Source organism: Manacus vitellinus, unplaced genomic scaffold, assembly GCF_001715985.3.
Source record: "Manacus vitellinus isolate BGI_N305 unplaced genomic scaffold, ASM171598v3 scaffold_22_pilon, whole genome shotgun sequence".
Lineage (NCBI taxonomy): Eukaryota > Metazoa > Chordata > Aves > Passeriformes > Pipridae > Manacus > Manacus vitellinus.
The window spans coordinates 10,288,078-10,303,767 of record NW_021939632.1 but is presented as its reverse complement, the minus strand read 5'-3'; the positions used below and the strand labels follow the sequence as shown (position 1 = coordinate 10,303,767).

Here is a 15,690-nt window from a genome sequence, read left to right as displayed (position 1 = left end):
TATTGAAACTTAGCATGGGATTTCAGAAAGAAGATACAACTTCTAAGAGAAAGAAATTAAATCAATCACTGTAAGGCAGCTAACAGAAAGGAATATTACAAATGAATAGGTGTAATGCAAAAGGCACAAGGATGTCTCTTCTTGTTTAGTCTTTTTTTCCTCATGTTCTTTCTCATTATGGCTACACTCATTTCCTTGTCCAAGCTCCTTTGCCTCTTCTGGGGAAAGTCAGTTGAACTACACTGGCAATTAAATCGAGGAGAGAGAGAAGCTAATTGCCTAATTATTAGAAATATGGAAGTTGAAGATCTGAGGGCAAGAGGAGGCAGCTAAAAATGGTATCTAGAGTAAAACAGTAGATCAGAGGAAACTGATAATGCTCAGATGCAACCCACTAGCTTTTTTAGTTTTATGTTTGTTTGTGATTAAAATGTGAGGTGTGAACGTAGTGCAGCCATCTTACTGGAAGACAGCCTTTATAACACAAAATACACACAGAGCTTAAGTACAATGATATGACTGCTCCTAAACCAGTTCTATCATATTTCTATCTCCCTCTCCCATGAGCCCTTTAGGATATAGATCACGTTACAATGAATCAACTCTGCTCAAAGGTAGGCAAAATATACTCTGCCTTTAGCAGTCCCCAACAACTTTCAAATAAGCCTAACTCGACCCATGGAGTTATTGCCTCCAGTGTAAGCAGACCCTGTAAACAGGCCATCCCTGTACCCTAAATTTCCTATGAAGCTTTCACTGCACAGCCCTTCACTAAAACACTAATCAATGCAGTAAAATACTCATCCCAGACTATGAAAGAAAAACAGTATATTTACTATATCTAAGGTGGTTATTATCTCCTTAAAACAAAATCATATATTTTGGATATATAAACTGATGCTAAGACTTTCTACAGAAGATAAGGTAGGCAATTGATTAAGTCTTCTTAACTTCTTATGGAAGTTGATGTTGGATGTTTTTAATGGATGAAAAATGTTAGTCACTGAGAACATTTTTTTATTCTTTAAATGGGTTGATAGCTCCCAGGGAAAAAAAAGTAGAACTGGAATAAACTGCCTAAATTGTACGCCATCTCACCTACTGGGAGTTACATTGGAATTCCAGAAATAGTAACATCCTTCATACTTGAGAACTTCGCTGGAAAATGTCTCAGAAGCAATGGCACAGAAATGATGCACAATTTTAAGAGCTCTAATTCAGATTTATTACCCTGGCAGAGTAGTGTCAAAAGGCGTACCTGAAGCATCAAATACATGTGAGAAGCAGACAATAGTGCATCACTACAATTCAAACCACACAAAGTATATACACCCAAGAGACACAGAAAGGAGAAAGTAGTAGAGGTGCAAGAGATACGGAGATACAAGAACACTCTACAGCTTTTCAAGGAAAAAAGCACTTCATTAAAGACAACACATTTGCATCTTTCAAATTAACATGCAACCTGTTTCAAGAATCAGTAAACCAAAACAGTCTTCAATAAGATGTATGCTTTTTTTCCTGGTTGAGTTTTTGGTGTGGATTTTTTTTGGAGAGGAGGGATGGAGGTGTCTGGGTTTGTTTTGGGTTTGAGTTTTTTTATTGTTGGTGGGTTTTTTGTTTACATACGGAAGATGTAAGATGCAAGAACAAGTCATGTACTTCAAGAGACATATCAGCTTAACGAAGTAATCCAAGGAAACTTGCATGTAATTCTTAATTGGGAATGATCTACACTGAGCCTGACCCTCCCTCTGCCTGCCAGAGCACCAACTCCTATGCAGAAGTCCTGCAGAAGAGTGCACTATGTTCTTCTTTAATAACCATCCTGCCTAGATCAGCAGATCAAACAGAACTTTAGATTAGCAGCAGGTCTCTCAAGTTCCTGTGGTGCCACAGATTTACTAAACAGGATAAGCATGTTCTAAAAAACTCATGATCATACAAGGGGAAAAAGGTTCCACAGCATCAAACAGTGCAATGCTTGAAACCTCATAATCAAAGTGACAGTTTTCAAGTGCCATTTACAATGCCCTAATCTGGAAACATCCCAGCTAACCCATCTGATCAACTATTTCACAGATGGAAGCACTTGATGGCTAATTGGCAAGTCCATGATTCAAATAAAATAGCTATCTGCACTTCTATTTTCTATATTCCAACTCAAGGTGTAAACACTCCTTACAAGATACAGGTCAGTTCTCTGTCTCCCCCTCCCTTCCCATTTGGACTTTTTCCCTTCCCCTCTGTCATCAAATATGTTAATTCAAAAATACAGAACGAGTTTTATTTTTCATTTATTGTACTAGAACAGTTGTCTCCATGAGCAGAACAGTGTAAATAAATATTTTCAAAAATCCATCAAGTAATGAAAAATTACTTCAACAGCATTTTTAAGAAGTGTCATTGTTTCACTGCTTCCTATCACATCTGGATTCAACATGTGCTAGCACGGACAAGAACTTGTATTGCTTGGACTATTGTTCTGAAAGTGTTGGGGAGAGAAAGCTCGGCTAAAAATGCACTTAATTTGCTCACACCCTTTAACAATACTCAGTAGGATTGCCTAATAGAGGCATATGTGGAACTGATTTCAGTAGCAAACAATAGTTCAGCATACAAAATGAAGAGGAGTGTTGCTCCAAATTCCTGCCTGCTACATAAGTAGAATGCTTTTACGTACCCCACAAAGCCTGTTAATTTGTCTGCAGCAAATGTACAATGCAAAGTAAAGTACTAAATCACTAGTGAAATTCTGTGGTAGGCAGTACTCCAGGGGGAAGAACAGGGAGAGATGGAAATGAATCAGGAAAAGAAGATAACTAGAAAAACCCTCAACATGATAAAGGGAAGGAGAAGAAAGAGAGACGACCATACAAGCAAAGAAAAACAAGGGCATTGCCAAAATCTTAATTTCCATTAACTATAGGGAGGGAAGTGAAAGTAATAAGCATTTTCTTTGGGACAGCACAACACTTTCAATCTTTTACAGTTCCCCTACATCTTTTTGAAAAAGCTTCCATGATTGGTTCATCTTATGCATTTACCACAAGAGCAGAAATTCAAGACAATAAGAGGTTATTTCCCAGGTGTACAACACCAGTCATGTAAGACAAACAATTTCTGCATGAGAAAGTGTTCCAAAGAAGGTCATATTTTTGGCATCAAGTTCAAAACTAAATACAGGTACCTTCCCATAAAAAGAACACATAGCTAATGACCAAGTGCACTGTCAGAAAATAGTACGAATGGCTTATGTAATGCCAAAAGCTATAAGGTTCTCTTCCCCCTTCCTCTCTTGTCCACCTGCTGCCCCACAGACAGTCCTTTGTCCATCTATGACTAAAAGAGAAGACACGGCTCAAGATTTCTAAGCCACAAAACACTGGAGGGAAAGCTTATTGTTGAAATATCACTTGAAGATTACTTCCTTAAAGATTTGTTTATCAACCATATGATGACAGGCTTAGGGTAGATGCAACTTAGAACTGACCACCTCTGGATAAGTGAAGACCAATCAGCCACTCAGTAGCATCCTGAAGGAGCAAGTAGTAAGAAAAGAGAAACACAAGTGCAGTGAAAGTAGTTCTAGAGTAGAATACAGTACACAAAAAAATTTGAATAGAATATTGCAAAAACACTAATTCAAAGAGCGTTTGGGACAGTATATTTGAGTTTGGAAACGAAGGAAAAAAACCAAAAAACCCTGAACAATATAATAATCAGAAGAGGTACTTTTACCAAGGTGAAAGAGTTGAGAAAGTACTGCTGAAGAAGCTAAAGCAAGTCAATGAGAAAGAATGCCTTGGCAGAGATGAAAAAAGAACTGTGCTGACCAAGCATCTGCTGTTACTTTAACATCAGTTACAGAGAAATCAAACGGACTGACAGCATACCTTATGTGATGCAGTCCTCTTGCTAAGCAGACCCCTAGCTACAAGCAAAAAATAATGCCCAAATTATGTGATAAAACTACTTTGAAAATGCCTCTTCTTCTACCAGACTATACACACAGAGGATTCTTATGCCAGCAAGAATGACTCACTCAGATGTTTTTACTATGTTCAACCTTTAAAGCAAGAGCTCAGAACAACTGTGACACAGCAATAAGAAAAACAAAAAGCTTTGTACACTCGTTTAAAACACTTTAGTGAAAACAAATAGTAATAACTGTTTACTTTCTAGCACTACAAAGTTTATTCAAGAAGTATCCGCCTTCTCTCTTCTAATTCAAAGACACCTGGTTCTCTCTGGACTCTCTCTCAATCTCAATTACTAATCAATTGATACTCAGAACAGAAGTGACCTTTGAAGGTCCATTGAAACACAGTACTTTAAGGAGATAAAAATATTTTTTTTAAAAAGCTTTCCTACTGATTCAATAAACCAAAAGACTATAAAAGTAGTCAAGACATCCAGTGCAAGTAGCAACTTGTATAAAGAGCAATTCAGTTTTCTGCCTTTTTTTTTTTAATCCAACACATACTCATCAACTCATTTAAGAGCAGCTTTGCAGGCCAAAGCTACCGGAGGAGTTCAAAGCTTCTTCTGGATGTTATATTCTATTGTCTGCCACAATTTTCTAGCAAACTTTAAGTTAAAGATGAAAAATTCAGAAAACAGCAGAGAGTTAACTGTAAATTTGAAAAACAGCTTTGATATGCGTCAAGTTCAGAGAGGACTAAGAAGTGAAAGCTTGAGAGATTAGACTGCACAGATGTTAAAAAAATGAAGAGTCATGAAGCAGGCTGGCAGCTCAGAGGAACAAGAGAAATAACTGTTTAAGAAAATTAAACTAAAAATAACTGAGGGCGACTTGAAGATTCACTAAGAGAGCGTGAATAGAATTTTAGCTATAAAAAGGAAAAAAAATTATGCACCAAAAGTTACAGTTTATTTGGCAAAACACCTAGAGTTTGTAAATCAGCTTAGAATATTTCACCAAATGCTTCAGTATTAAACCCTCTTTGTAGTTATACTGGACACAAAGGCTCTACACACAAAGAAGCTCTGGGTTTAGCAATTTCAGTCATCCCAGAAGCAACCTGGCACACACATCCTGAAGTCCAAGACACACAGAACTGATTTCTCCAGAAGAACAAGAGTCTGAATTCTTGATTTAAAACAGAGCCCTGGAGGCAGATGAGAAAGGCAGAGAAAGGCCAGCTACTGCAGCCAGCCAAGACCTCAAAGAAAATAACACTGGAGCCCGTTCCTTAGGGAAATAACTCTTCCTACAAACCTCAAACAAAGAAGTTCCTAATTATTTTTTTCCCCTGTATCCACAGTGATCAGCACAATGGAATAAGATCAGCTTGGTTTTATTTTTGAAGACTGCTGGCCATGCCACTTGACCAAGGCAAAAAGCACTAGGACTTGCTGCAGTGGCAGGAGAAGCCATACAATGTGAATAGGTCTCTCACTGAAACAGGACAGCTGGCAGGGAAGCCTTTTTGCTGTGAGTAATGTTACAGCAGTGAGGACAAAAGTCAACAAGAGAAGACACAATAAAACACACATATAGGTGGCTACAAGTACCTACAAGTGATAAATTCAGCTCAAACTACCTCTGGAAATTTACGTATACTTCAGTATCTTATAATGCCCCAGCACAAAGTGACCCAAGGACTGAAATATATCATTTATGAAGGAGCAGTGGATACGTTCTGCCATTTAGAACACTCTTCATGTTCTGAAATTCCGTATTATTGCAAATTGATTTTTAAAAAATTTTTATGTGTTTCCAACGCTTTTCAATTGAAACTTTAAAATGTTCAGACACCAAATGAAAGGTTTATAAATGTTATGTAAACTCAGTGCCAAAACAAGAATTCATACTGACAAAAAAAAAATATGTCAGGCTATAACAATGATTTGCATACACATAAACAGTTCCTAGAGTCAAAGATCATTACTATGAACTGGTTTTTTTTTTGATGCTTCTTTTAAATATAAGAAAAGAAATATTCCAGATTGATTAATATTAAAGATTGACAAGCTGTATACTCACCTGTCCGAGCCCAGGCATACCTCCTCCCAGCCGCAGAAGTCTATCCATATTTCTAGAAAAACAGAAACAAAGGAAAAATGTTCCCAAGCTCTGAAATGTTTACTAAATTGCTATCTATATAATTCACCTTCAGTCACTGAGTATGTCAAAAATATTGGTGGTAATTACAACACAACATCAGACTTCCTGTTAATTAACACCACATATTAATTCAAGAAGCTGTCTTCCATGCTAATTAACAGACTTTGTTTTATTGCTTTGGTTTTGGGTTATCCCCAGTTCTGAGGACAAGCACTCTTGTCAAACTTCTGAAAACTTTCCTATCATTCAATTAATTGGGGGATTTTTGTTGGTTATGATCAGCACCTACAGCCAAAAAGTTCCTAAAACTTTATTCCTAAAATTTCCTAAAACAAATTTACTTCAATTTGTTCAAAAATCATGAATAAAAATGTTAAAGCAAGGATTTTAGCATCCTCATTAGTAAGTTCTGTGCTAATTAACTTACAGCTTGTCAGTTATCATCAAACTACATGTGAAAGACACTAAGCAGATTATGGATCTCTGAATTAGCATCAAAAGCTTTTTTTAATGAACTCATTATACTAAAAGAAATACTGTAAAGTAAACATTTAATGTGTATATAGTTAGAAGACTAGTGACAGTACAGTCACTTAATACATTTCCAGTGTTGCATGTGCCATTGCTTTAGCACAAGATTATTCCAATCAATGCAACTTGTTACTTAAAAAAGAGAAAACGCAGTTTTTGTGTCTTGCAAGTTTCAAAGGAGTGATCTCCAGGAATAAGAACTGTTAAGGTCCCCCAGCTAAAAATATTACAGTGATGTTTCTTTCTCTGCAGTTTTTTCACTTTCTATTGTTGAAACGACAACAACTATTTCATTGTGGATACCTAAGTACAGGTTCTGTCCCAGTTTTCACAGAACTTTATCCTGCTTTCTTGTCTTTTTCAACTTCCTAGCTTTATACAACAAAACTCAGAGATGAAAAAAAAAACAAACCCCAAATATTACTTTTTAAACAGCTGTCTTCAGCAAATCAAGCCATTTCCAAGGCGTATAGAAATTAGAAAATGTTACTGGTTTATTTTATTCGTGAAATAGAAGATACAAAATAAAGCATCAGAAACTATGATCTTAATTGGACAAGATTTAATACAACACAACAAAGCCTGTTTAGGTGATAAGAGGAAGTATGATTTCTGAAATACACTCATCCTCCAAATGGATGTTACATTACAAATAAGAGGATTATATATATGATTTCAGACTATATTAGCAATACTAATTCAACAGCCCTCTTTTAAAAAGTAATTATGCAAAAGAACTTGAAAAATAAATTTGCTTTGTGTATTAAAAATAAAAGTCTTCATGTTAAAGGTGAATATAATCTCATTATTTCTTCTGAAATTTGCTAATATTTTTACTGGCTAAAGACTAATAGGCTTTATTTCAGTATAAGCTTAAAACAAATAATCTAAGCTTCTAAGCACACAAAGAAGCAGCATTTTAATTCCTACTTTAATAATTTCATAACAATATCAAAGATACATGGATCAATAATACTTGATCTATTTGCTAATTTCACTTTCCCAGTCCAATGCATTACCAAGCTATTAGTTTAATTTGATCCACTCCCTTAATTTTGTAGGTACATGTGAACCCAACAACTGCAGCCTCAACTAACAGTAAGTGCTTTCTTAAAGCTCCATTGGCACTGTATGAATTAAAAAGGAGTTTATTAAAGGGTCAATGGTTATCCTTCTCTTTTTCACAGTCATTGAAACCAAGCTTCTTTATTAGAGGCAAAAGCTGCACACAGTGCATATACTTTTCTATCCTGAACTACAATAAATTCCAAATCAAGTTGTAGGATTTCCTGGGAAAGGTTAAATTGCTGTTTAAAGCTATTATGTAAGCATATGTTAAATGGCTTCAATGAAACAGTCACAATGTTACCATAAATTAACGCCAACTACATTTCATTTTACCCTGTGTGGTAGATACTCCTCCATTGAAACACACAATGATTCATCTTCTGTGACACTAATGAGGGCTGAAGAGTAACTGAGAAGTAAATTTAAACTACTAAAATTATTATTTTAATCCATCATGGTTGTAAGAAACTCTTGGTCTCTACAACTGATAACCATAAAACTGGGCGTTCCTACAACTACACAACTTCCAAAAACTGATGAGGTGTATTACCTATGTACATTCAAGAAACGATATTGAATAATAAATCTTTTAATGCAAGTGAAAAGCAATAGTTAGTACTAACTAGTTATTATTTTATTTACACAGTTTATTCCAGTTTCTAACTCAATAGAATAGTACATCATTTATAGAAGCATATTTTGCCATATTAAAGTTGGATTAGACTAATGCGTTAAACAAGCTGATTATTTATCAGCAAAACCTTACCAAAAAATCTCATTGCTTTATACAATTGGAGAGATGCAACATTTCCCACCTAACTATCACTGACTAATCACTGAACTGAGATATTCAGATTTTTAAGACAGCGGCACAAACAGAAAGTCTCCAAAAAGCAGTTCTAGATGCACTGCAAATTGTTTCACTAGCTCCATGAGTTGACTCTGGTTAGAGTTGTGGCAACCACTACTTTACTTGCCTATTTGTAATTGAATATGTTTTAGTAGGTTATAGCATATTTGGACCTAAACATATTTGTTTACTCTGTATAAATATCTGAAGAATTTAGGTTAGCGAACCAAATCAAAACTACTGTTAATTTTTGTCAATCCACTGTATCTAAATATTATTTCAGCCAGAAAGTCCATTTATGAAACAATGTTTTTGTAAACCTTAAAACAGTTTAAGCAAAATTTTTAGACCTTAATTAAGATAACTTTAGCCTTTACAAATAAAGCAAATATGCATTTCTAACCTGGTGCTTAGCAGGAGTGATCACAGATCAAATGTGGCAGCAGCTCCCACTTTTTGACTGTAAAGATGACACCAGTAAGTCTCTTTCCTACACAAGGAAGTAGAAAGAAGGGGAGAAAACCGGTAAAATTCAGAAACCGTAGCCCACGTAAAAAGAAATGTTACATGGATGACCCCCAAAAGGACAAAGCATCATTGAAGAATAGCCCAAAGAATGTTTGTGGGGTTTTCTTTTTCCTTTTACCATATAATCCCTTGAAGTGGTATATGCCACATCTTGCTCAAGTATCCATAACACTGAAAGTTCCAAGACTCTCAAAATGACATGTAAGAGTATTATAATAATCCATTTATGCAATTTAAAGCTAATCAATTGTTTAAAATGGTGTTAGAAAGTGAAACCATGGTCCTTTTTCACTATTTAGAAGACCTTGTCCAGCTAAGATGACCTAAGCACCAAGGTTAAGAGCAGTCTGCAGGTACAGATAGTTTTGTTTATTTCTGCAGGAGCAGTTTGTGTGACTGGAAAAGTCACACCTAAAGAGTTCTTTAGGTTTGCCTGAATTCAGGTTGAGAAAGGCTGCTTCACACTCAATTTAGGAATTAAAATTCATGTTATCCTCCTCTCAGAGAACACTGCCCACTAATTGCATCCACTCAATCATTTGTAGAGCAGTGTTTTAAAACAGATCTGTGAAATGATCTGTGGCCATGATTTGATAGACATTTTTTTCAATGTCAGTGTTAACATAAGGAGCAGTGGGGAAGCTGCTGCTGCTTACCAACTTGATGCTGCTTTCTCAGTACTGCCAGGACAGCCATTTGTGCAGCCTTGCAGTAAAACTGATAGGCTAACAAAAATGTTGGTTTTAACCCTGTTCACTTCTCTGAGACGATTCACACTGCATCCCAGAAACAGTTGTCTTGGTGTAACAGAAAAAGAGGTCTTGGAAGAGCTGATTGCTTCTAACACTAATCCAGACACCAGAAGACATTTATGTCAAATCATTCTTTAAGCTAAAGCTGCCCAAAGACTATGTGGGTTTGGGGGTTGGTTTTGAGGTTTTTGTTTGGGTGGGGTTTTCTGTTTTGCTTTGTTTATTAGTAATTGAGGTAATTTAACAGAGACCCTTTTGAACCTTATCTCAAAGTAGTACAAGAGCAAAGAAAGATGTGTTCACCTTCCTGGAAAGTTAGAGGAGAAAGAACAAATCAGAGTTTCTCAGTGCTGACAGGTTGGGGTGGAATTCCACTAACAATTCAAATGAAAAGTTACTATACTTCTACAGCTTTGCAGAAGGAAATGATCCTTTGCAGAAGGAGAGATCACATGAGCCAGGACTACAACAGCCAGCAGAACAGGCTACAGCAGAACTGCATCCAGTTCTTCAATTGGGCTTCAGCTATAACCCAATTCACTTTTAAGAGGCTGGCCACCCAGACGACTTGCTTTCCCTTCCCCACTTACTACAAGGGTATTAAAGAAACAGATCTCTGTGAGCTTGGTATGTTCCCCCGAGAAGCACACAACATGGTCACCTATACCTGAGAAATTTTCCTCTCCCTCCTACAAAGTGCAAAAAGCTAGTTTTGATTATGCAACTTACCTATTGTTTTTTTCCCTACATTTGCACACACATACACACACATATAAATAAAAGACAGAAAAGTAAACAAACAGTTTACAGTAAATCTCACCTCCTTTCCTTCCAAAGTCAGCAAAGGTATTTTGATAATGTTTCCTTCAATCTGCAAGGAAGAGTTAACAGTCTCTGTTTAAAGTAAGGCTTTAAGGAAGTGAGTAAACGTATCAAATAGTTCCATATCAGGAAAATGCAAAAGGGCAGTTATAATTATAACAAACTTGCATTTTGGTGCAACCATGATTTGGATGATGTACACTCATCACTGAGATTATTATGTTAACTAGTGGCTTTAAAAAATTAATTAAGTAGCTTCTCTGCTTATGAATGTCTATGATTGAAACACTTTCACTAAAAAATCTTGATCATAGGATAGTATTTAAAAAATCCATGCTTCCATTGTTGTAGTTTTAAACTGTCCTGGCCTCAAAAGGGAAAAGTCTGTGGATATTAATAATGCAGTGAAAGTATACACAGAGTATCTCAAAACTGACCTGAAAACAGAAATTTTAAACCCCATGCCTAATATTTGCTCATAATACTACTGCTAGGTAACTGTAAAAACTGGAAAGAGCTGCCCATTTGGAGAACTCTGGTTCATCAGTCAGTTGTTCGTTGGTACTTTCAAGTTACTTAAATGGTGACTCTTAATAATGAAAACATTTTTCCTTAGGTAACATAGGGATGAAGTTATATCAAAGAATTATGCACAAATGTATATACACATGTAGGTATAAACCAACAGCTACTGTGTTTATACTTGGCATGTTTCAGCATGTATTTTGAAATCAACTTGAAACATGATCTTAAATTACGGTATCTCTTTGCATGAGATACATGAGTTTCACACTACAGTGCACTATTTTTATCTAGCATTAACACTCCATGATGTGATCCCTCAATGAAAGACAGTTCTCCTGGGTTGGCAAGTTTTGAGTTAGTAAAAAAACAACTATCAAAATCAGCTTCGACATACACAGAAAAGAAAACACTGGCTACTAAACTGCCATATTAGTGGAGAGAGTATCAGGCTTGACTCAGGTGACAGCAATTTACTTCACAATTTGTACACTGAGGGACTTGATGCAAATCATTTCATCTTCGAAAACTCAGTTTCTCCACCTGAGACTACATAATAATCTTTGTACAAGCACTTCCAGGTCTCCCGTTGAGAAGTTATACATAGCAGATGATCAACAGTTTTATTAACAGCAACTATAAAAGTGGTTTAAGGTTTTTGCTGCAACTGTAACCATTTCAGCTTCACTAGGGATGATAAACAGCTACAAGGGCAAATCAGTTGAGAAATTACATATTGCAGAAAAACATCATTTTGCCAAGAAAAGAACAGGTAAAGTCATCAAACCAGAACAGATACTTCACATATGAAAAGGCAGAGAGGGGGCGGGGCTAGTCTATCTTCCTATACATTCTGTATGAAAAGAGAAAAAAACAATATTGATGTTACCACCAACTGTCAGTCACCTGTTCATTAAAGCTAAAGATTAATTTCATGAATGAATGTAGTCTCAGTAGTGCAAGTCCAGAATTACACAACTATTTTGCTTCTATAATGTGTTCAGTTCTTTAAATCCAGATCCTATTTCAAGATCACATAGACCTGAATCTCAATAGACACGAACTGGACTAGAAGGTCTGCAGGTTCTGGACTCTGCTTTCTGACTTCTAGAAGTACAGCAAACGTAATTCTACTACGTTCATTGCTGAGCTGGAGTTACTGAAGTAACACAGACTGAAACAAACTACTCTAAAGCTACTAAAGCATATTCACACCAAACTTACAGGTAAGCAAAGATTCATTAACAAGTTGCATCACCACAGAAACCCACAAAATTAATCTTAATTTTATGCTACATATAAAGTAACAACTTCTCTGAAATCTGCAGAAAGGCAAGTAAACACACAACTATTGTGGAACCATCCCATCACCAACTCCAACAAATACTCATCATACCAGTTCTCTATTATTCAAGGTATTCCCAATACCTGTCCTTTCCTACATCATTCTCTTCCATCATCCTAGATATTACAAGACAGTTGTAGATACTATTAGTATATACCCCCATAATGCTTGTCAGGAGTGAATCACTTCCAAGAAAGCTTACAAACTAATTTATACGTTGGTGTTATTTAATGCTAATTTTAAAGCGTTCCCTAGTTTATAATTTTCTAAACCATAGATATCAAATTAATATCACTGACATGGCATGTTTTAACAGGTGATTTTCCATTAAGCTACAGGCTAAACTCAGTTGCTCAAAGTCACAAAAAGTGATTCAGAAGCAATTCATATGCAAACCAGTTCCTGAATTTCTTCAAACACAGATATTTTTCTGTGTTTCATTAAGGTCACAAACAGAGGCAGATAGTACACCTCAGACTCACAGGCTGAAAGCTTTAAGATGAATACAAACCTGTCAGAATTTTCGGTTTGCCTAGTGCCATTTCAGCTACATACAGCTTTCAAATACATTTACATAAAACTTCTCTCTAAAAAGTAAATCTCAAGCCCTGTGGTCTTCTGTTTTTCCACAGCACACCTAAAACAAGTGCAACTGCAAGAGATGACACCAGCATATACGCAGATTTGCCCAACTGTTTACAAGTATCCACCTATATTACATAAAGTTGTTCCAAATCCGATACTTAAGTCGGCTGCATCCTAGAAACAGCGCTGTTAAATTTTGTTTATCGCTCCTTTTCTACTTAATTCTGCTTCTTTCTCCTTCGCGTATCCCAGCCAGCGCTTTGCCCCAACTTCCCCTCCCTCTCCGGCTCCAGCTGCAACACTGCCGGGGATCGCAGCACTGCTTCTTTCCGGGAGCAGCAGCGCTGCCGCCCGTGAGGCGTCTGTGTCGGGGCCCAGAGCGCACAGCAACCCCGCTCTCGGCGCTGCCGAACCACGACAGGCCGGGCGGAGGCGGCCCGGCCGGGGCCCGTGCGGCGCCGAGGCCCGGCCGAGACCAGCAGCGGGGCCCCCCTGCGCCGCTCCCCGGCCCCTCCCGCCGCCTTCCCCCGCCGTTCGCAGCCGCCCTGGGGCCGCCGCTGCCCCGAAGCGCCCGGACCTCTCCGGGGCGCAGCCCGCACCAACACGAGCGGGCCCCGCCGACCCCCCGAGCCGGTGCCGCCCGCCAGACCCGCCCCGTCTCGCTCCCTCAGCACAGCCCGCGTCCCCGCCCGGCGCCCGGGCCGCCCCCCTCGGCCGCGGGCTCCCCGAACACCGCAGAGCGGGGGCGGCCGCCCCGGCGGGCCGGGCCCTCACCTGGGCCGGAGCCGCCCGGGCCGCGGTGAATCAGCCGGATCTCATTCAAACCGAGCCCTTCCCGGTTCACAGGGCACCCGGCGGCGGCTTCCGGCCCCGCGGCCCGCGGGGAGGAGCTTCCGAGAGCGGAGACCTCGGAGAGGCGCGGGCGGAACCGAAGCGGCCAAAACTGCTGTGCTGGGAATGCTGTGGGGTCACTTCGTCCACAGCTCAGGGTCACGCTGCAGCCGAATGTCACTAGTGCTCAAACAACGAGACAGTAGGGTGGCAGAAGAACCAACGAATGTGTCATCGAGTAAATAAAAGGATGGGAACAGTGCGTGTACTGTCTCAAAAACAGTGTTACAGAAAATAGGAGGATTTAGAGAAGGGCAATGAGAGTGGCCATATGCATAAAACTAGCAGAAGCAGAAATGGGAAAGAGTGAGAGGTTTTGCCACACTAAGACAATTGGGAGATAGTCAGGCAAAAGCATGCTGATGAATGATGCAAATTTCTCTGATGCAAACAGAGAAGCAAAATGGAATTTCTGTTATCCTCATGTTAAGGGAGGAACAAAAACTCTTTTGTAAATTAAAAGAGGAAAATACAAGGCCAAGGAAATACTTTTCCAGGCAGTATGTGATCAAGTTGTGAATCTCAATGCCTCTTATGAACTTAAGGCTAAAATAATATTTTTTTTTTAAAGTTGATTGATATCTAGTTACTGAAATATTGCAAATATTTTAGGAAGTATTGGAACAACTTAACCTATAAAAGCAATTTATTAGGACTCTATAATGGAGTCTCTGCCATGAATGACCATGAAGAGCCTTGTGGTTTGTTTGACAGCTCCTTTAAAAACTGAGAATGTAATATTAGAAGATGATCAGCATTTTCTGCTCACAGACTAACTACATGGAAGCAGGTGAAAAGACACTATGTTATAAATTATACAGAAATAACATCAGATACAGATACGGTCACCACTCCCATGACACTTTAGCAGAAGTGGAAGTTTTAGGGTTTTATATCAGGAAGTATAAAATTAATCAAAAGAAAGGGAATTACCATGATACGTACTATTCTGTTTTTTTAAGAGGGGCAACCTTTTTGAAAAGCAATATTCTTATAATGGTCTCTTTCATCCCTTTTCCCTAGCTTTACTAGGCTGAGGGAATCACAAGAGTTAAAGTTTCCAAAAGATTCTTAAAAAGCTATAGAGTTAAACTGTAGTTTACATTTTGGGTCAGTCATTTCTTTTTCATGTTACTAATGCAAAACCTATTAGTGGAGTTTATTGCTGCACCCACAGCCAAATTACTCAGAAACAAAGAGTAAAAAAAAAAAAAATCTATGTGTGTCTGTGTGTATGTCTATCTATGTATGTCTACCTCAAACAAGAAAACTTGCATCCTGCTTCAAACAGACTGTTACGTTCTTTCCTGTTTTAACCTGACAAAACTGAGCTCCTGTCTTGAGGCCGTATTTTGAGACTTGTGCATGTCTTAATGTTCTCAGAAGTCATTATAATAATTATGTGGTCAAAGATTTTTGTTTTAGATTAAATTATTGAGGTAAAGAATTAATTTAGTGAACCGAAATGCTTTATATATTTTGCTGGTTTGTACCATGATTTTAAGAGCAATCCTATTATTCCTCCATGTTCACTGGAATTCTAACTCCTTAATGAGAAATACTCATATTTCAGTTCTCACTCTGCAGTCATGTGTCTTTAAGGAACTCTGTACTTCTGAAAAAAGAAACACAAATATTTATGAAAAATGAACATTCCTCTGGGTTAATATGTATAAGAAAGAAAAACAACATAGTTACATCTTAG

At 37.9% G+C, this 15,690-nt stretch overlaps 1 protein-coding gene across 1 annotated transcript in view; it reads right to left on the bottom strand.

Annotated features, from left to right (window-relative positions):
* PSMD14 (proteasome 26S subunit, non-ATPase 14) overlaps positions 1 to 13,984 on the bottom strand; it is a 46,767-nt gene extending 32,783 nt beyond the window's left edge. The window contains exons 1-4 of the mRNA XM_018072635.2: positions 13,869 to 13,984; positions 10,641 to 10,691; positions 8,944 to 9,030; positions 6,011 to 6,062 (exon numbers count right to left, since the gene is read on the bottom strand). Coding sequence (XP_017928124.1) covers positions 6,011 to 6,058 — 48 coding nt within the window. The 5' untranslated portion in view covers positions 6,059 to 6,062; positions 8,944 to 9,030; positions 10,641 to 10,691; positions 13,869 to 13,984. The remainder of the gene's footprint in view (positions 1 to 6,010; positions 6,063 to 8,943; positions 9,031 to 10,640; positions 10,692 to 13,868) is intronic.
* Between the last annotated feature and the right edge of the window lie 1,706 nt (positions 13,985 to 15,690).